Source organism: Carex rostrata, chromosome 13 (assembly GCF_964058835.1).
Source record: "Carex rostrata chromosome 13, lpCarRost1.2, whole genome shotgun sequence".
Taxonomy (NCBI): domain Eukaryota; kingdom Viridiplantae; phylum Streptophyta; class Magnoliopsida; order Poales; family Cyperaceae; genus Carex; species Carex rostrata.
In genome coordinates this window covers 10343630-10366755 of record NC_135930.1, presented here as the reverse complement: position 1 = coordinate 10366755, position 23126 = coordinate 10343630, and the positions used below count along the sequence as shown (strand labels likewise).

Below are 23126 nucleotides of genomic sequence, written 5' to 3'. Positions count from 1 at the left end.
GCCAGGCATCAATGTTTCAAAAAAATGGAAAAAAAAAAATCTGATGCCCAATTTTTAACAATTTTTTTATTATTTATTCAAAATCTAAATTCCAATTGGCCATCTGTGCATGCAGGAGGCTTTGCCTGTTTTCCTCATCTGATTTAGGGTTTAGGTTATTCAGCGATATCTCAGCAGGCTCACAATTTCCAGTAGCGATATCTCAAAATCTAGGTGCATGGGTGCTGGATCCGTGGGGTCCACTTTTGCCGTGCTACAAGAGTATGATGTCGTAATTATTAGGCCCATCATTCAATTCGCCTGAGGTTGTGATTTTGTTTTTTTAGATTCTTTTAGTCCTTTTTATTTATAAATCAGATAATTAATGCGTTTTAATGAAAGCAATCTTCACTGTCTTCTGACAGATGCCAATCTATAATTACCTTTATGTGAAAATTCACTATTATCTGTCATCTTTGATCTTAACATCTTCTACAATGGTCTCTATACATCAGTCAGTTAAGTTTGCAATCAATGTACGTTTTTCATTCAAACTGCACATATATAATCACATAGCTTTCATGACGTAATTAATGTGTTCAAATTTTACAGATGACTATATCCTTTTCGCAGAGATATAGATGATAGGATTATACTTTAATTGCAGAGGGTAATTTGTTGATATTATATATTCTGAACTTCTCAATGGTAATGTCAACAGCAAAAGGCAAGCGCAGTCAGTCCGAAAGCAAAGTTAGTAATTTCTTACTGTGTTTAAATATTTTTTTTAGTTTACTTCTATAATTCATTTAGTAATCTTAGTTATCATATTTCTAAGCTCCATTGCCTTGTACATAAAATTGACTGGGAGAAGAATGACATTTTTTTTTAATTTTGTTTTCAACATTTTGTTTTTGGTTAAGCATGTGACCTACATATGCCTTCAATCACCTATAGTTGATTAAAGGATGCGCGTGCGCTGCATGTGCAGATATTTGCTGATTTTACAATGGGAAAGAACCTTACTGTCTCAAGCGGTGCCTCAAATGCAAATGAAGTAAGAGGTCACAATAATGATTCAAATTTGATTTCGTCTTTACTTGGCCTCTCTAAGGAAAGAGCTAAACCTGACATCTCTGACAAAAGCCATTTAGTCAGCTTGCTTGGTTTGTTTTTCATTTGTTTTATATTTGTCTGGTTATGGTATATATTTTAGATCATTATTTTACTGTACATTGAGTTTTCGGTACATTCATGGTCATCTTTGGATGGTGTCAGTGACAATCAATGTCCAGTTGTCCACTCACACTGAAACATGGTCCCCAATACTGAGTCGAGGGCTTGCTGTCCTAACCAGAAACTAACAATTATATTAGGCAATTAGGATGTTGAACTTTTATTTTTCAGCTAATTATGGTCTAATTGAATCTAAATTAAAAAAATATCCAATTGATATCCAATTAAGAAACATATACATATTATGAAAATTGATACCGGGTTTTAACCTCTTCCTGTTGATGGTAGAAAAGTCTTTCATTTATGCTATAGTGTTGAATTAATTATATATGCCCCCCCCCCCCCCCCCCCCCCCCCCCCCCCCATATATCCTTTAATTGTGTTCAGGAGGCAGTTGCTGTGACAGCTGCCATTTGGAGAAAATTCTTCTTGAGATGGAAATAGATGCATGTTTCTTCAATTCAATTGCTTTTTAATTTTTAGTTTTGGATTTATCCTTTTCCTTCTGGGTGTGAAACGTTAAGAAATGTACAATTTTATTTTATTTTTCCTATCTTGCTTCATTGGTTAAAATCTTCGACTGGCAGTACTAGCTATGAATCATAAACCAGTACATAATACTGGGTTGCAAGTGCTGGCCTAGTAAAGCTATTTGGAACTCAATTTTATGATTTGTGCCAGTGATGATTTGGCCATCATTTCATCTACAAATATGTGTGCTTCTATGTTTATTTATTTATTTTTTCTAGGTGGGCTTTATTTTCTTCTATAAATGCAGGATCTACTGATTTGCTTTCAACAATCCTCAAAATTCAGATCCAAGATTCGAGATCGATTGCTTAGGCGAAGTGAACACAGTCTACGAGAATGACATGGAATTGATGATCAAAATTTATCATTTTTTTGCAAAGTAAAGCATTGTTTTTAGCTTTTATTTAGCAATACGGTTAGGTATTAAGGTTAAGCTCATCTCATGGAGGAGTGTACCATGAGATAAATTGACTGATTTGGTATTATATACAATAGTGTTAGGTCTTTAGGTTTAATCTCAACCTTTACTGTGACATTGATTCTATGAGTTGTTTGCACTTACATTTTGCCCAATTTCAATTCCAATCCAAGAAGAATATGTGCTACAATAATCACAACAAAAGCAGCGAATAAATTGACCCATTTTACACAAACACGCACTCAAAAACAGTTGCGGCAACACCGTAACAAATTCATCAAGATGCAGTAAATGACAATTGCCGCGTTGGTCAAAAACAGTTGCGGCAACGCCGCAACCAAGCACCTAGTAAATTGTTATTATCAAAAGATGACTTTTTATATGAGTCCGCATTAAAAGAAATTAATAAAGCAAATAAATATTAAGAAAAAGAATAGATGTAAATTTAGGTTATAATTGTAAAAAAAAACTTCCATAATCTCCTAAACCGATTGCCATTGTAACAGGGGGTACGGAGTGTTAATCCTAATAATATCATGGATTGTCACCCTCTTCACTTTGTGGCAAATGGTTCAGATGCATGAGTGTGCCGGGACCGGCAAACGATTCGACAGATATCACGAGCTAGGTCAATATGCATTTGGCGAGAAGCTCGGTTTGTGGATTGTGGAAATTAGCACAGACATTGTGTACATGGTCACCGGTGGTAAGTCGCTGAAGAAATTTCATGACACAGTGTCACACTCCGCGGCCACGGGATGCGACAGTCTCCCGCCGTAAGCATAGAACGCCGTGTATACTTACAAGGCTATTCAAATCTTACTCAACAATTCAACAGATAATAATATAAACTAAGTTTATAGATACACAAATCAGAGTACACAGTCTGGTCAGAATATAATACAACATAAGTATCTCATCCGGATACCAACCATAAGGCCTACCCTAAATCTATACAACAAAACATATCTAGGATTATTAAGTGGTAAGCTACTAAGGCCTACTACTCTCGTGCCTCTCCGGAATCAGTCGCACCAGTACCTGTAAAATAACCGGGAGGATGGGGGTGAGAATAAATTCTCAGTGCGAAATTTGCCACAGTTTAGATTATTGGACTTGCAATCAAACTCTATATTCAAAAATGAAACCCAAACAATAAACAATGCAAACAGATACATATAATCATAAATAACAGAATGCCAATGCACGACAACAGTTAAATCAACCTGCAACACAGTTTACGGAATTTCCAAGATGAATTTCAAACACAACATATATTCTGGCTTAACTCGATTCATAACTCAGTTCATTAGGGCTTGTAGCAATTACAGATGTTCTTTCGAGCTTAACCTTTATCAAACCCACATCTGTAGGGTTACTGACACCTACAGATGGCCAACCGTTGGACCCTTTATCTGACACCCATCTGCAATCGCTTGGCTTAACAGTTTATTAAGGTCTGGTTCGAATCATATAAAGAAAATCCACTTTGGAATCATTCCAATAGCCGTAATATTCAATTGACCTTTCAAATCCATTAACACGTAGGAAAATGCCACCAAGCCATAGACGTTACACATGTCACCCACGATTTCCAATCACATCTCATAACATAATCACCCTCCCTCGTCCCAACCGGTACTGGGAACATCGAGGGCCGTTCACCTAAGGCCATTTAGGATCCTGGGAATCCAAGTCAGCATACAGCCCGACTTGGCAAATTCATTGGATCCAAGTGCTTGACTTCGTAAATCCATTCACATACATATCAAATCAAATCGTGGTGACTTTCAATCAAATCAGATCATAATAGATCGACACAACCTACAACCATACCAGCATGCAAATCACTCAAGTCACATCAATTCGAGTTTAATTTGATTGGGCTATGCAAATGCTATACACAATTCAATGATGCAATCAATGATATTCAACATGACAAACGAAAACACAGTTTAATTCCTGAAAATAAAGTATCAAACAAGTCCAAGAATCCCGCACCTTATTATGACGAGCGTACCGCTTAGTTACGGATCGGGCGTCTCGAATTGCCTCGCTAAGTTTTGCTCGACCGAGCCTACACCTATATTATACGTATACTTGGTTTAACATTGTTTCACTATTGGAAACATTTACTCGAGTTACATCAGGCTTACACCTTAATCAATTTCCTATCCTTTGGTACCAATCCGTTCAATTCCTGATTTCTTACTTACAACCTTTCAAATCACACCATTTACCCCGGGTTCCTTCAAACCCTACACGATTATAATTAGGTAACCATTCAGTCACAGTTTCACTACTTTGGTTCTCGGTTCATTTCAATTTACCGTTTGGTTAACCCTAATTTGGTCAAAACCTCAAATCAGCCGTTAAATGTTCTAAAAATTCACGATCAGGAGGCAACCCTACCGATTACAAGTCTAATTGGTTGGGTTAAGCAAATCAAATCACGATTATGCCAACTTTCAATTTTGGCACGAAACCCTAGAAATCATATTTCACAAATCGGAAGAAATCGGGAAAAAGATTGACAAACAAACTAGTAAGGAGTGTAGAGGAACTAGTCCTCGAGAAATTCGAACACAAATCTCGAGTTTAAAACAAAAATCCGAGAAATCGAGAAAATTCGAGGTTTCGAAAGAAATAGAGAGAGAAAGAAATACCAAATAAGAGGGTTAGGAGAGATCCTCGGCTGCCTACCCAGTTCCAAACTCGATTTCTCGCAACAATCGGAAGTCTGGAAGAAACGGGAACTTCTCACACTCTTTTTCTTCTATTTGGGCAAAAATCTCATGAAAATGGGGAATGGTGAAGAGAGAGAGAGAGAGAAGGTTGGATTTGAGTTTTAGGGTTAAAATTTCCCTGAATGCGGATGCACCCATCCGCACTGCGGGTGGCTTGACCCGCACTCGAGACTTGGAAAGTTGTCAACAGAAATTTCAGAAAATCCGAGCCTAGTGCGGATGAACTCCACCCGCACTGCGGGTCAACCTCATCCGCACCCAGTACTTAGCCGATTTCAGGAAGTTTAACACAGAAATTCATGAGTGCGGCTGCACCCATCCGCACTGCGGATCCCTCACCCGCACTCACTACTTAGTCAATTTTAGACACAATTCCAGAAAAAGTCTGAGCCAACTGCGGATGCCTTCCACCTGCACTGCGGGTCCATCCATCCGCACTCAGTACTTAGAAAATTCAGACCAACACAGAATTGCATGAGTGCGGATGCACCCACCCGCACTGCGGGTCAATCCCATCCGCACTGAGCCTATAAAATTTCAAAATCTCGAAATTTCGATGCGGTTTCGATTCACACTTAACTTACTTATTTAGGGGAACCTTAATTAAGGTTTAAACTTCCATTTTATTAGTACAATTAGCTTGACTCTTGCTTTTAATTCATTTGAATTTACTTGTAAAAATTTCGTAACGTAACACACAGTTTGCCCCAACTGCAATAGTATCAAGGAAACTTCATCATGATTTTCGGTTCTGTGCACTTCGCACTATCACAGATGCCGAACTTCAACTCATGCCAGCCGTCTCATTAACCGCTGCTGTTATGTCCCTTACGTATGGAAATCACCGCTCATATTTTGATTATTTATTTATATCTTTTTTTTTATAGATAGCTATTGCCAAGTAACTGAATTTTTCTTAAAACAATATTGTTTTAAGCCAAATAATAGATTATCTTTTTTGTGTACAAATTGCTGATAAAATTAAGTTGTAATAATATTAGAATCAGATATACCAGGTAGGTTAATCTTTGTTGAAAATTTCAGCTACTCTACCGTTGCATGGACAACCTCATTGTACAAAGGCAGGCAATTTGATGTAGACTACAGTTACAAGTCAGATAGTACTGCCGGGACGGTACTTAGCTTCTTTAATGCACTGGGGACAGTGGCATTTGCTTACGCAGGCCACAATGTTGTACTGGAGATCCAAGCCACTATCCCTTCCACTGAAGAGAAGCCTTCCAAGAAGCCCATGTGGCGTGGTGTCCTCGTAGCGTACGTTGTTGTGGCAATATGCTATTTCCCAGTGGCTCTCTTTAGTTATTGGGTATTTGGGAATGCTGTTAACGATGACATTTTAATTTCACTAGAAAAACCTCGCTGGCTTATTGCTGCTGCTAACATGTTTGTGGTACTTCATGTTATCGGTAGCTATCAGGTAATTAGTAGGTAACATATTACCTTCCATCATTACATACAATATTCGTCGAATGATTAACTTGTTATTTATTTTATTTTATTTTGATAAAGGAACTACTATGAATTGTTCTATATATCGGTCTGGCATTACTCATTGTATATTTGACCAAGCAACAAGTTGATATTTTTGCAATATACTGATGTTGATTCAATGAATTTTGAATAGATCTATGCAATGCCGGTGTTTGGTATGATGGAAACTTATCTGGTGAAGAAGCACAAATTTACACCTGGATTACGTCTTCGTTTGATCTGGCGCTCCATTTATGTTGGTAATGTTGAGAACTTTTTTTTTTAATTATTAGAGAAATATAATATTGGTTGGTACTGTTGGGAATTTAAAATACCACTTGAGAGAAATGTCTATTGTGTAATCAATCAATGAGAGAGATGAGTAATATTAGCACCGTACTAGTTGGTACTGAAAGGTTCAAAGTCAAAATGCACAAGTCAAATTAAGATAATATGAGATCAAGCATAATCACAAATGACACCAAATTTATATGGAAAACCCTCTCAACTTGGAGGGTAAAAAACCACGGGGCACACCGGCAAATTTCACTATACCAACAAGAAAAACGGATACAATTGTTCTTCTCAAGTTTAAGCCCTAAATTGAGGTATACACACAATAATAAAGAGAAAAATCAAGAGATAACATATTAGGAAGAAATATCTCTTTCAAACTTCCAATTCCATTCAAACCCAAGCAAACCCTAGATTTGAGAAAACAAAAAATTTCCTTCTTATAAACAAGGAGAAAGTTAATCAAAGTAGTGAAATCGGAGAGACTGACTTGCTCTTTGTGTTCTTCTTCTTCACCACCTTCTCTTTTCTCTCCTTCTTCTTCTCTCTTTTTCTCTTTCCGCATTCTCTCTGTGTTTTTCCTCTTCGCGTTCTCTTTGTGTGTCTCACACGAAGCACACAGTACAGCCCCCTTTTTGTTTCTTTCTTTTGCCAAAGTAGGCTAGATCCAACGGCCCAACAATCTCCCCCTCCAGCCCACGGAGAGAGGCACGTCGATCTTCAAGTCATCACTTGGTATTCATGCCGACAAGCTGGCAACAAAGCTCAAGTTTGTCTTTTGGAACTATCTTCGTCAACATGTCTGATGGGTTCTTATCCGTGTGGATTTTCTTCAGCTTCATCTGCTGGTTTTCTATTACATCTCTCAACCAATGAAATCTCACATCAATATGCTTAGTTCTGGAATGATATGTAGAGCATTCTTTCTCAAATCTATGGCACTTTGGCTATCACAGAAAACAATTGCATCTTCTTGTTGCATACCAAGCTCCAGGAGAAATCTAACCAACCACAATAGCTCCTTACCAGCCTTAGTTGCTGCAATGTATTCTTCTTCTATAGTTGACAAAGTCACACATTTCTGCAATTTGGACTGCCATGACACGCCCCCCCTGCAAAAGTAAACACATAACCCGAAGTGGATTTTCTGTGATCCAGATCTCCAGCCATATCAGCATCTGTGTGGCCTTCTAACACAGGTTCACCATTTCCAAAACTCAAACAAAAATTGGAAGTGCCTCTTAGATATCTATGGATCCACTTCACTGCTTCCCAATGTTGTTTTCCTAGATTAGAGAGGAATCTGCTTACCACACCGACTGCATGAGCTATATCTGACCTGGTGCAAACCATCGAATACATCAAACTCCCTACTGCTGAGGAGTATGGTACACTTGACATTTCATCATTTTCTTTCTCTATTGATGGACACAACTTCTTGCTCAATTTCAAATGGCTAGGAAGTGGAGATCTTACTTCCTTCGCTCATTGCATGTTGAATCTCTCAAGCACCCTTTCAATGTACTTCTCCTGTGACAACCAAAGTCTCTTGGCCTTTCTGTCACGAGTAATCTGCATGCCCAGTATCTAACGTGCTTGGCCCATGTCCTTCATGTCAAATGACTTGGACATCTCCTTCTTCAACACGGCTATCATCTGAGCATCTTGTCCTACAATCAACATATCATCAACATAAAGCAAAAGGATTAGAAATTTTTCATTAGGAAATCTTTTGAAGTAAACACATGGATCTGCCTTGGTTCTCTGGTACCCATGACTCATCATAAAAGAGTCGAATTTCTTGTACCACTATCTCGGAGCTTGTTTCAAACTGTATATACCCTTCTTCAATTTGCAAACCATGTTTTCTTTCTCTTTCACTTCAAATTCCTTTGGTTGCACCATATAGATCTCTTCTTCCAAGTTACCATGAAGGAATGCAGTTTTTACATCAAGTTGTTCAAGCTCAAGATCCAAGCCAGCTACTAGACCTAACACCGCACAAATAGAGGTCATTCTCACAACTGGTGAGAAAATCTCCTCAAAGTCGATGCCTTATTTCTATCCAAAACCCTTCACTACCAGTCGGGCTTTGTACTTCATAAGTTCTCTATTTCCATCTCTCTTTAGCTTGAACACCCATTTGTTTCTCAATGCCTTTCGGCCCTTAGGAAGCTCCACCAGCTCATATGTGTCATTTTCTTGCAATGACTTCATCCCGTCCTTCATTGCGTCCTGCCACTTAGCTTTCCCTTTATGAACTTGTGCCTCCTGAAAACTCTCTGGCTCTCCTTCTTCTATCAATAAGATATACTCTGAAGAAGGGTATCTTTTAGAAGGTTGGCACTCTCTTTCGGACCTTCTTACTTGGAGCTCTTCTGGCTCCCCTTGATGATGTTGCTCCCCCTGCCCAAGAGCATCATAAACGATCTCATCATCATCACTACCATTCATGTCAGAGGTCTCCTCAGTGGCTTCTTCATTATGTTCATCTTCATTTGCTGCTGTTGACTGTACAGGTGAAGGAACTGGTATGAGTTCTATGGACTCATCAACTATCTCTGACTTCTAGTTGATTTCCAGCTTTATTCATGTCTGACCCTCATAGAACACAACATCTCTGCACCTGACAATTCTTTTCTTTTCTGGGTCCCATAATCTATACCCAAATTTCTCATTTCCATATCAAAGGAAAATACATGGAGTTACTTTATCATCCAACTTGGATCTGTGCTCCTTTGGAATATGCACATATGTTTTGCATCCAAACACCCTTAGATGAGAGTATGAAACATTCTTCTTGGACCATACTCTTTCTGGTATCTCAAACTTCAAAGGAACAGATGGTGACCTATTTATGAGATAGCAAGTTGTGCGAGCTGCTTCTCCCCAAAATTGTTTCGACAACTTTGCCATCTTCAGCATGCATCTCACCTTTTCTACAATGGTGCAATTCATTATCGCAGCCACACCATTGTGCTATGGAGTTCTAGGTACTGTCTTCTCATGTCGAATTCCATATTTTGCACAATATGCTTTGAACTCTTTGGAGGTATACTCTCCCCCGTTGTCAGAGCGAAGACATTTCAATTTATTGTCTGTCTCTCTCTCCACCGTGACATGGAACTCTTGAAAGTAATTGAATACCTGGTCTTTCGTTCTCAGGAAATAAACCCACACCTTTCTAGATGCATCATCAATAAAGGTTAGAAAGTATCGATTGTCACCCAATGACTCCACCTCAAAAGGACCACACACATCAGAATAAACCAAGTCCAACACATTATGTTTCCTTTCTGATGTTTGACTAAAAGAGACTCGATGTTGCTTACCAAACGGGCAGTAGTCGCATAGATCCAAAACCTCATCTTTGGCCGAGGGAATGTGTGACTTCCTCGTCAGAATTTGCAGCCCTTTCTCACTCATGTGGCCGAGGCGTTGATGCCACAGATTTAGAGAGCTTTTAGCTTGTACTGCATTCAACCCATTTTTGAGTACCTTCACATGGGTTCTGTATAGGGAGTGTCACGACTTCACTCTTGCTACAACCATTGATCCCTTGCTAAGCTTCCATTCTCCACCTCCTAGGTAATGCTTGAATCTACCTTTGTCCAATGCATCACCTGATATCAAATTTAGACGTAAATTAGGAATATGCCGCACATCTTTTAGTGTTAACTGATATCCTAATTATGTCTGCAGACAAATATCACCAATACCCATAATGCTCGAGTGACTAGTATTACCCATCTTCACTATACCAAGGTCTCCAGCCTTGTAAGTCGTGAAGAACTCTCTATTCGGTGTAGCATGATAGCAAGCACCTGTATCAACTATCCACTCAACTCCCTGGTGACCTTCCATATGTAGACATTATTCTTTTTCACAAGAGAGAATCATTACATCATCTGCAGTTACTGTGGCTGTGGTATTTTTGTTGTCATCCTCTTTCTTCTGATTTTTGCCCTCATTCTGTAGTCTTTTCCATGCTCTACAATTTCTCTTCATGTGACATTTTTTACCACAGTGATAACACTGTCTTCCCTTGGATTTTGATCTACCTTTGGACTTGCTACGGTCTCTTGATTGTTGTCGATATTCAGCTCTTCCCCTATTCTCTGTGACTAGGGCCTGTACACTATTTGTATTAGTTGACTTCTTTCTTATCTCCTCATTGAACAAGCTGCTAGTAACTATACTCATAGTAACCACACCATTCAGAGCTGCATTATTGATTGTCACAACCAAGGTCTCCCAACTGTCGAGCAATGGTCCCAAAAGCAACAAGGCCTGTAACTCATCTTCTAAGGTTATCTCCATCGCTGACAATTGATTAATCAAGCTCTGAAACTCATTTAAATGCTCAGCAACACTTGTGCCTTCTCTGAATTTTAGATTTACTAACTTTCGGATCATAAGCGCCTTGTTAGCTGCTGTTTTCTGCTCATACAATGACTCCCAGCTTCTTCCACAACTCATGTGCACTCTTCTCACTCGCTACATGGTGGTACACACTGTCATCAAGCCACTGTCTAATTGTGCCAACCGTTTTCCGGTTCAATTTAGTCCAATCAGCGTTAGACATATCTTTCAGCTTCGCACTATCTCCTTCAACCGGCTCATACAAGTCCTTGCAATAAAGGATATCCTCCATTTTGGATTTCCAGATCGGCCAGTTGTTATTTGTCAACCTGATCATGGTGCTACTGCCTTCCATCTCAACCTACAAAAGCACTCTCAAAAGAAAAGAAACCTGAGGCTCTGATACCACTTGTTGGGAATTTAAAATACCACTTGAGAGAAATGCCTATTGTGTAATCAACCAATGAGAGAGATGAGTAATATTAGCACCGTACCAGTTGGTACTGAAAGGTTCAAAGTCAAAATGCACAAGCCAAATTAAGATAATATGAGATCAGCATAATCAAAAATGACACCAAATTTACGTGGAAAACCCTCTCAACTTGGAGGGTAAAAAACTACGGGGCACACCGGCAAATTTCGCTATACCAACAAGAAAAACGGATACAATTATTCTTCTCAAGTTTAAGTCTAAATTGAGATATACACAGTAATAAAGAGAAAAACCAAGAGATAACATATTAGGAAGAAATATCTCTTTCAAACTTCTAATTCCATCAAACTCAAGCAAATCCTAAATTTGAAAAAACAAAAAATTATCTTCTTACAAACAAGAAGAAAGTTAATTAAGATAGTGAAATCGAAAAGACTGACTTGCTCTTTGTTTTCTTCTGCTTCACCACCTTCTCTTTTTCTCTCCTTCTTCTTCTCTCTTTTTTTCTCTTTCCGCCTTTTCGCTGTGTTTTTCCTCTTCGCGCTCTCTCTGTCTCACACGAAGCACACAGTACCGCGCCCTTTTTGTTTCTTTCTTTTGCCAAAGTGGGCTGGACGCCTGGACCCAACGGCCCAACAGGTACTTCCATTTTTTTCTCTGCAATACAAATTAGCATTTACATTTCTGATTTTTAATTGCATCTTTTGTGCAGCTCTTACAATGTTCGTTGGCATGACCTTTCCCTTCTTTGGTGGATTGGTTGGGTTTTTTGGAGGATTTGTGTTTGCACCAACAACATACTTTGTAAGCATTCCTCAGTTTTGATTGGAAATTATATGCTTTTGCTATTAAAATAGCTGAAATTGGCATGAATACAGAACCTACATGTACTGTTATATAGAAAAAATCGTAATCTTGATGAAAAGTATGGCAATGTATTTTACTTAAATTAAATTCAATATACTGTTGCAAACCCTTTTATCTAAAAAAAAAAATAGGGTCTCAAACCTGCTCTTGCTAGAAGAAATTTATTGAAATTACCCAGAGAAAAAATTGTCAATTTGATCATCAATGAATTAAACTATTTTGGAGCATAGTTGTGGAAGTTTGTTTCTTAAGAAAAAATTTAAGAAGAGTCCTATATTATTACTTCATTTTATGAATTTAATTAACGATGTCTTCACTTGTTTATTCAGCTTCCTTGCATCATGTGGCTTTGTATCTACAAACCAAGAAGATTCAGCTTATCTTGGATTGTCAATTGGGTAAGTTAGCCAAATTTAATTTACTTTATTTCTTTTACAACAATACTTATAAAAAGAATGCGTGAGGCAGGATCTAACTTTTACTTTAAACAATAAAATGCCCAAATTGTATATCACATAAATTACAATCCCACGTTTATCTCGTCTAAAATTTATAAAATGAATTGATAATTTATTTTCCTTTGTTTTTAATCAGATTTGCATCATGCTCGGTGTTCTTATCATGGTATTATCACCTATTGGAGGATTTCGCCAGATCATAATGGATGCAAAAACCTACCAATTTTATAATTAATTTATGTTGAAGTGATTGGAGAAGACATTTCTAAGGGAAGAATGGTTTATACAAATTCCTGTAGTAGTTTTATACAATGCCACTGTAAATTAATTCCTTGGTCCTTGATGTTTCACTTTTATTATTTTTCTTTTTTTTTGAAAGTTTCATACAATTAATGCATAATTGTGTTATTATTGAGGCCTTCAATTGTGTATGGTTGTGTGATGATTTTTGTTCATGTTTTCTTTTCTAAATTTTTTTTTTTAATTTCTGCGAGTCGTTGGACGGTTGTGCAAAAGATAAAATTCTAATTTTGTTGTACATAATTAAAGACCAGAGCGAATGAGGGAAAGATGGAACGCACTAAAAAAGCTTAATGGTTAATGCAATGTATAATTCTTTTAAAAAATAGGCTTTAAGTTGGCTCAAGACTCAGGACTTACGTTGTACCTGTTCAAAAATTGAGCTTCCGATTTTTGATCCAGTGGTAAAGACACAGTTTTTATGTGAGATATCATCAGTACTAAATTCAATGAGAAATCTTTTATAATAATAACAAAGGTATTAAATAGTTGGGTGACTTCACCTCTAACCTTTACTCAAAATAAAAAATTCGAGATCCCGGCCGATTGGAATTAGTATCCTCTGAGTTAACTCAAATTTTGAGTTAAGATCTGCACTGTCTGATTTAAATCCGCATTGGCTCCCGGTGGTTAAGATTTTAACAGAGTAGTTTTAGCTTCATGGAGAGCACGGCCTATGAAATCGAAATAGCATTGCATAGGATTTGTGTGTTGTACGAAGCCAAAACTGCTCTCTTAACTAAAATTTTTACTCCCTTGCATCCTATGTTGAATGGATATGGATATGGGTATCGTATCGGATACGATACGGATACGGCGATATGACAAATTTCAAAAATTCTGGATATGATACGCCTATTATATATTATTTTAATTATATTATTAATTCAACACTTGCATTATATAAAATAAATATTAAAAATCCTGAATAAGTATTCAATATAAGTTATATAGATAAGCTAATACTTAATAACAACAAAGCTGGTCTATTGCAGTGGTAAAGGCCTAAAGGGTGCAGGTTTGGTATCCCCACACGCGGTTCACAGGACAAATCAGAAGCGCCTTGAGGCGTATCCTCCCCGTATTCGCGCTGATAGCAGCCGTATTTGTTTGTTTCAATGCGTGTCGGCGACGGTATCGGTGTGTTAAGGATACGCCACGTCATTAGATACGCCAGCTGGCGTATCTGATACGTATCTTGGCCGTATCGGAGGCGTGTCGGTGTTGGTGTCGGTGTCGGTGTTGGATACGTGTCGGACACGGGTACGAGAGCCATTCAGGAGTATCAGGGTAGCATAGCTTGCACCTCTTCCCTCCGCCAGTAGGGTTGTTGCTTTATTTTTTTCATCCGAACTATTATTTTGATGATCTTAAAGTCTATATAGAAGCTAGACATGATAAGCTTTTAGTTGCTATAATTTTTTTTAGATTCAGAGAAGAAAAAAAAATACTGATTTTTCGGAAAATAGACCAGGCAGAGTATATTTTGTTACTTTCTGTTCTCTCTAGCTAGATGATATATGTTCAAAGTTCTGAATTTTTAATGAATTAATTAATATCTAGACTTAACAGCATTTTGGTAGTATAATTATTTATTAATTATTCTATGATTGTTGAAGTTGGCGATTGTTCCCATGTTAACTATTTCTAAAATTAGTGTGAAGAATAGTTATTTTGTTATTTTATAGCTCTACGAATTCAGTTTAAATTTGTAGTCAAATTGTTGTTCAACTTCCGCTGTCTAACATTAATAATTAAATCTAACAGAACAGAATGTTCTGTTTTGTTTCTGCTGATAGTATTTGTATGCATAACGCTATAATATGCGTTTCCTTGGTTGATAATAATTGGGATTGACTTTATAATCTCAATGATTCAGTTTGTAGCAGCAACGATTCAGATTTTTTGCACAAACTATGTCAAATCAATGGTGAAATCTTTGCAAATTATGGTTATCATTTTTTATGCTTATTATCAAAACTAAAATTGTTTCTTAGGCTTCGTTCAGAAAAAAATAATAATATATATTTCGTTATAATTAAATTTTAACCATGATATATCTAAAAAGAAATTACATTCAAATAAATTTTGGACAAAAATATATATTTTTTTAAAACTCTTAGAATCTATATAATAAAAAAATAATAAAAATAACAAGATTGACCGTATGAATAAAGAATTTGACTAATATAACATCAGTGTCATTTTAGCCTATATAATACCAACTCTAAAACCTATCAAACCGACTTCGAACGACTAATCCAAACCGATTTACATTATGAGTGATGCGTTTACATACAATTTTTTTTATATTTTCGAGTTATTTTAGTATCAAATCAAGTGATAAAAATATTACAAAAGGAATGTATTAAAATTAACCTAAAAACTCACACATTTGACCGCTTGACTTAATGCTAAATAAATTTGAAAAGTTATAAATTTTGCATCTAAACGCACAACTAATGAAGTAGATTGGTTTGAACGGTTTGGATTCACTGTTTGAAGTCGATTTGATAGGTTTTAGAGTTGGTGTTATATAGGCTAAAATGACACTGATGTTATATTAGCCAAACTCATGAATAAATACAAATTCTCTTAAATAAGAACAAAAAGCATGAAAAATATAAGTTCTTTCATCGTAATAATTAAGGAAAGAGAATATAATCATCCATAAGAAATCTTAAACTAATAACTTTCATGAAACATAAATTATTAGACGTGGTCCAATAGTTCTAAAGAAATATTGATAGTATGACATCGTGTCATTTCAATATATATAATACTAACTCTAAAACTCATTGAATCTACTTCAAATGAAGAATCTAAACCGTTCAAACCGATCTACTTCATCAGTTGTGCGTTTACATGCAAAATTTATAATTTTTCGAGTTTATTTAGTATCAAGTCAAGTGGTCAAATGTGAGAATTTTTAAGTTAATTTTAATGCATTCATTTTTTTAACATTTTTGACTACTTGATTTGATACTAAAATAACTCGAAAATACATAAAATTAGCATGTAAACGCATCACTTATATAGTAAATCGGTTTGAACGATTTGAATTTATCATTTTAAATCTATCCGATAAATTTTGAAGTTGATATCATGTGACACCAATATCATACTCAATTGAAATAATGGACCATCAAATTATGACATCAATATCATACTAGCCAAACTCAATTGAAATGGTGGACCCATCAAATGTTGATTGATAAATAAAGTATATAATATTGATATATCAGCTCCCTGCCAAGCCAACTACATTCCTTTGTCACAAATTAACTTTTATGATCTTTATTAGAAGAAACTTCTAGTACGATAAGTCACCTCTTAGCTTCTATCCTTTTCAATCATGTAGTCAAAAACTCAAAATCAATAGTGACTCGCCACACCATTTGAAGCTCTTTCTATGCCACAGAGATTCAAACCATTGAGCCGTGCTGTCTCTCTTTCTCTTAGTTCGAAAGGAAGGTATAATGCCAGCCACAAGCCACCTCACAGTCTCAGACTCAGACTCAGACAACCTTCCCAGTTCCGACACATTCCCTCTTTCTCTCGTTGCTTCTTCTCTTTTCCATTCTACTCGAACTGGAAATTCTCTCCTTTTCAATTCCACCCTGAATCAACGATATAAAATGAAGCTGCCCTAGCGGAGCATATTTTGCTTTATATCCAAAAGTACTTCTTTCGTCTAAAGACCCCTCCTTTTCCACTTTTAGCTAAAAGCTCCTTTCCCTTGTTTAATACCTTTTTAGCCCCCAAATCAAGTCAGAAGATCGATCTTTCTCTTTCCTTGCTTATTTGAATTAGTAAGCGCAGCATAGCCTATTAGGTAATCCTTCCTCTTTGCTTTCACCATGAGTTACCCAAAGGCCTTACCTTTCTTCTAGCTCTGGGTTACCAAATGTTTTGCATAGAAAGTTAACTTAACAGCTCAAGTAGCTACATTTTGCACATACACCCTCATATGATCCATTTTCATGGTGCCTTCTTTTCTCAGCTATTTAATCGTTTCTGTAATCCAAGCTAAATCAACCAAGTAAAATTCTCCCTCGTTTTAGTTCCTCTCTCTACACCATGAGCAACACCACCTCACCCTGCCCTCCTAATTCTTTCTCTTACAACACCTCTCTATGTGCATGCAATCCAGGTTTTTATTTCCCCAATCAGACTACCACTAATTGTACTCAATTCGGACCCGGCAGCTGGTCGGTGGGGTCGGCGATGAGTCCAGGCCCACAAGAATTTTTTCTAACAACGTTCTTCTCGATTGATAGTAGTATACGGCGACTTACACAGTCTCAGGCTGTCTTACTGGAGACCACACTGGTTGTATTAATTGCGTGGTTAATTTTTTGTTTTGCTCTGAGAATAAAGAAGATTGATGAAAGTGGGAAAAGCAAGGTGTTTAAGGTCAGGTGGGGGATTCGCCAGTTTGATTTCTTGTTTGATACCAGTCATTGGACGGTAAGTTGTGAAATTTAAAATTCTGGTACCTACCATTTGGTTATAGATTCCCTTTGGTTAAATTTTATGGGTTTTTTCTTTTATTGCTTAAATTGAATTTAATGAGACTACTGAGAGGCCAGCTGAGATAAAGTACTAAACATTTAAGTAAACCATTCTGGTTGAAAATTTGGAATTTACCTGATTGGTTAGATGATATCAGACTTTTGGGTTAAAATATTAGTTTTTTTGCTTAGTATGTATGCTGCATTTATTACTTTATATATTAGAACAGATAATTTACCAAAAAACTTTAAGGTTTTGCGACTATTAATGAATTGTTTCACGAATATTAATTAGATGAAAAATATCACATTAGTTTTCGTTTAGACATTGGTTCCTGATGATTTTTTAAATAATTTTCCAAAGATTGGGTCTACATTAGAGTTGTGAACTGTATTCTCCCAGAGTCCCAGTATGGTAATCCTTGGGCAAATAAAAAATTAACGTTTGCCTTGCAGACTTGCAGTCCTTTTGACTTTTCATTTTAAGTTGTCATTTGCTTATTTACCTCTCTTCTTATTTATTTATTATTCCAATTTGAGATAGTGTAGGATGAGCAGAAGGCCGTTGTGAGAAGAAAAACAGAACTAGGGGGAACATTTTCTGTTGCGAGCTGGATTCTTTTTGTTGGTTTATTAACTGCGTAAGTATTCAATTATGTTTAAAACAACTTATATCTTTACCTAATGCCTTTCTATTGCTTATGATCCTTTCAAAAATTGCCTTGCATTATGCAAGAGTATTTTTTGTCTTGTTTTTATTTTGTCTGCTGGTTTTGTGGGTTAAAACCCCCGTGTATCTTTTCCTGAAGAAAACACCATTGTGTAATATGAACCCGCGCAGAACAAGTCACTGTCAGTGCCAGGCTAACTTTATGAATTGGCTAGTTTAGGTACCCTCCCTCGAAACAAAATCGGCGCTCTCTCATCTTATATTGCAGTGGGGGAGCCAAGTTTAGTCAATACCTCCCCCTGGCCAAAAAAATTTCAAAAATATGTCTTGTATTTATATGATTGCTTCAAGAAAAATTGGCATAATATGCTTATAGTTGAAATTATTTGTAAAATTATGCCTCATCCTAGACTTTTGCCTCCCTCTATGCCATTTCCTGGCTCTGACCCTATTATGATGTTAAAGATGTTACTGACAAGTGGTCCTAGTTGGCTTTTTTTTTATAATATGTTAATGTATGACAGGTTGCTGTACCAGGTGTTCACTAAGCGCACTATAGAGGTACACCGAGTGAAACCGGCCAACACCCCAGACCTCCTTTCATTCATCAATGACCTTGAATTCAACATCACCACTATCTCAAGTATGTCCTGTGCCAACCTAGTTATGCCCACTTCGCTGATTACTGGTATGCCTGGATTTATTGATTTCCGTACCGTCCCCTTGTCAACCTTCATCAAGTATACCTGCCACAACACCTCCACTGGCCCCACAGTCTCTCTGAGATGCAACAGCTGTAAAATTCCAAGGAGGAATCATTTTATCTCCTGGCAGTTTGTGGATTTACCGAATCTACCAACGACTGCTGTTGGCTTTGAGTTCAACCTTACTTCCCGGGACCATTATGAAAAAAAACATGTGACTTATGTGAGTGGTACAGTGAACTCAGATGGGGTAATGGATACCAGCACGAAAGGTATGAAGACATTTAGAGGAGCTGAGACGAATGTCTTGAAGATACAGCTGTTTCCTGAGGAGTATCTCAATTCGAAGGGTTTGAAACTATTACAGCCGTTGTTTAATGATTTTGTACCAGGATCCTACTTTACAGATGTAGGTGGTCTGAAAGCATCGCTTCAAAATAGCAGGGATGGATTGGTAAATACAACATTGTTTATCAGCTACCAGTCAGATTATATAGTGCAGATCAACAAAGAAAGCGTGCTGGGACCTGGTAAGATTTTAATTTATTTTTTTACATTCATGTTCTGACAGTACATAAAATGATGATAACTTGTTGAGAGGTTCTAACTGGAGTCCGATTCCTGAAGGACAACTGAACTAAATACATAAAAGAACATAATCATGAAATGGAAGAATGAGTTGGTATCAAACCAAGACAGCCCCTACCATCTTAATTGAGGCTTCCTGGTAACTGAGGCTTAATTTTGGCTGATTTAGTCATATATGAAGGCCGATTCTGTTAGGTGTCATTTATTGTTTTTACCACCTGAATATTAAGTTCTAACGTAAAGTCGTGTGGACATGCAGTGAGTATACTGGCCAATATTGGGGGCCTATATGCAATTTGCATGGTTATCTTTTTGTACTTGCTAACTCAAGTAAGTTCCTTTCCTTAAATAATTACTTAATTTCTGTATTTGGGTTTTTTTTTCTTGCAAATTACACCAAGTAACCAATGTTAGCAGTATACACTAAAAGTTAACTCTTTACTACTCATAGGTGCAAATAACCTGTGCCTGTTCTGGCATATTCCCTAATTAACCGTTCAACCATTGGCTTTTTTTTTTTTCTTTTTGGTTGGTAGTCCGTAGGAACCATTGGCTTTTATAATAAACAAAAGTGAGCCCCATTATTTCCCAATTTTGCCCCTTACCCTATGAGCTCCTATTTACTTGATAATTTGAGCTAGTACATATGCAACTGAAATGTAGCAAAACAAATTCCACTACAAATACAGGATATAATCAGCTTGAATCTCCAAAAAACTTTCAACATATTTTTCAGTTCCAAATCACAAATAACTATGTCAAAGCGCACAACTGTTACTCACCACCTATTAGCTGAGTTATGGTTTAGAGTGGTGGAGTCGGTAATGTTTTTAGAGTGGGCAAATTAAAATTTAAATGATTTTGTCAGTCTTGCTGTATTTTGTTCATATAAAAATCTCTAATGTTCATAATGGCGGGACATAATTTTTCATTAAATTCTTACTACAACAATCTTTTTCTTCTTTTTTTTAAATGATTATAGTGAAAAACCAAAATTGTTTCCTTCTTTTCTCAATCCAGGGTAGGCACCTATGCCTACCCTGGAACCACTGAACTCTCTTCCCACGTAATACTTGTCGCAAACCTAAAATTATGTGTATTTTGTACCAGTGTGAGACCAGAATACCAAAATTGCGCAACGAGGATATTGTGATGCGAACTATTCTATATCGGAGACGTGCTCAAAAAAATTGGGACAAGGTTTGTACTCTCTGAAATTTGCATATATGCCCCTGAGTTTTTTTTTCTTGCTGCAAATGCCCCTCTAGTGTCAGAATATTGCCCATGTAAGAACAATGCTTCCCTGAAATTAGGGCTGACTTTCTTAAGCTGGTATGTTACTGGTAGACGGAATCTAGTGTAACTGGTTTCAATAACTTTGCATTTCCACTGTTTGATTTGACAACCAAGGCTTTTTTGGCGCTAAATTGATGCAATTCCATGTTGAAATGGTGTGCAAGTCCCCACCTTCATTGATATATGAGATAAAACTGGAGCCAATTAGAGTTTGAATTAATTTGAGGGCTAATATTTGGAACTAGTTGACAGCTTTTGGGGAAAGTGTCAGTGGTAATTACCTTGTACTGAATCTCCTACATCGATTGTTTTCTTAGATTATTATTATCTTTTGAAGGTGAGAAAGTTTGTGATGTACACTTGGGGCCCGTGTAACCTGGACCCGACTGACAAGAGTGGAAAATTACCAAAGAAATCAGTGCTAGAATCTATTCATGGATTTGGTGCTCTTCGCAGAAAGGGAACAGGCAGTAGAAGAACTCCTGAAAATGATGACAAAAGCAGTAAACCTCCTAATGAAACGGTAAATTATTAATTTTACTGTAGGGCCATGTCATGCTTTGATCTGTAAAAGCACGAGTTTCGTTACCTTTTTCTTGTTTTATTTTTTGTTAAATGCTGCCACAGACTGTAAATTCTTGGGGAACTATGAGCAAATTATTATGATGTTTCATGCTAAAGAAAATTAGTTTGGTGTTTGGGCTCACAGTTGAGACCAAACATTTGTGAGAAAATAGGTTGATCTATACCTGAACCAAGCATCATATATACTTGATTCATAACACTATATGTATTTCCTTTTTATCTATTATCTATGAAAACTTTTTGGCAACCCATTGATAGAATTATATTATTTGTTCCTATAAATTCCACAACATAAAAAAAGTGAGTGACGTTGTTCAGAATAGTGGAGAAATAAAGAGCATGTAGGATATTTCATTATGTTGCAAAGTTCTATCATGGGGGTTAATCAATCAGGGTTTTAAAGTACCTGACGGAAATATCACGTGATCAATTCCCGTGATAGGACTCTGCATAGATATTATTAAGTGCTGTATATTGGACATACATCATTTTAATGGGCATAGAGATAAGATTTCTCATTAACTTGGAAACAAGCAGAATTTCACTGTGTTTGAGTTCTAATAGGAGTTTTTTTCTTTTTTCCTTGCATTTTCCAGGATAATGGAGAGATTGAAATTTCGATAAATTCATAGACCGTGTTTTCCGAGATATCTTTTTTTGGTGCTTTTCTTTAAAAGGTAAGTAAGAGTTGTGTTTTCTGGCGATACTCTTAATGATTATAGAGACTAGTAACAAATATAATGGTCATAGCTCCAACAGGAATTTACTACTTGGAATATACTAAATAAATTAAATATTTTTTCTATGTTCAGGTTATTGAGATGAAAGTTCCAACTTGTCAGAAGGTTACACATACTTTAATTTTTGTTTTTGTTGTTTGTTAGATTTTGTAGATTAGTGTATATTCCTTGTAAAAATGTACCCCAGCTTGTATGAAATAGACTACAAGGTGCACAAAAAAAAAGATTAGGTAATTTACTAGTGTCGTTTAGATGGGAATTCTGTGGCATTTGTAGTTAGTCAACTGTGCAAAGTTCATATTGGCTCTTGGTTGTTGTTTTATTATTTTTTGTTCTGTTTTCAATTTGGTAAATTACATCGAGGGTGAGAAATATGGGTTTGCTTTGTCTATGAGGTGTATTCCCGGTTTGGTTTGTAGACAATATTCTCAAAAATTAATCCCCAAAATAATGTTAAACTTTTTAAACACATTTTGGGACGTTCGTGGGCATGTAGAAAACATACACCTATTAAATAATAAATATTATACAAGTTGAGTGATTCATCATATTCTACTGATTAGGATCATCAATACAAATTTTGTGCTATTTTAAACCATCCGATATATAGTAAATTATGTTGAAGCATATAGGATCATCAATACAACTTTTTTCTTTTCTTTTCTTTTTTGTGTAGCAACGCACTGTTATTGATTTTTATTTATTTATTTGTGTGTGTGTGTGCTTATTAGATGGCCATTAATCGAAAGGGTCAAATTAATATACATGTTCTCTAGAAACTTCTTCAAATTTATGTTTCAACATATCTCACAGTACTTCTGATGCACATAATTGCAAATACCGTAACTATGGATGAAGATAATATTCAAATTTACGATGGAAAATAGCTAGAAATAGGATCAGACAAAACTGA

General features: G+C 36.5%; 2 protein-coding genes and 1 pseudogene across 3 annotated transcripts in view; all 3 read left to right on the top strand.

Annotated features, from left to right (window-relative positions):
• Window positions 1-23126, top strand: part of LOC144564056 (small ribosomal subunit protein uS7) — a 76574-nt gene that overhangs the window by 35503 nt on the left and 17945 nt on the right. The gene's annotated exons all lie outside the window — the stretch shown is intronic.
• On the top strand, window positions 2447-13370 carry LOC144563921 (lysine histidine transporter 1-like; annotated as a pseudogene).
• Window positions 16592-22535, top strand: LOC144564302 (uncharacterized). 2 transcript variants are annotated; one of them, XM_078313900.1, is made up of 8 exons: window positions 16592-17586; window positions 18180-18271; window positions 18825-19534; window positions 19852-19922; window positions 20703-20792; window positions 21226-21411; window positions 22070-22154; window positions 22286-22535. In XM_078313900.1, exons 1-7 carry the CDS (start codon window positions 17197-17199, stop codon window positions 22103-22105), a joined length of 1575 nt encoding a protein of 524 aa, XP_078170026.1. In that variant the 5' UTR covers window positions 16592-17196; the 3' UTR covers window positions 22106-22154; window positions 22286-22535. The 2 variants fall into 2 exon arrangements, with proteins under 2 accessions (XP_078170026.1, XP_078170025.1); XM_078313899.1 differs by having other exon boundaries at window positions 16593-17586; window positions 22070-22150.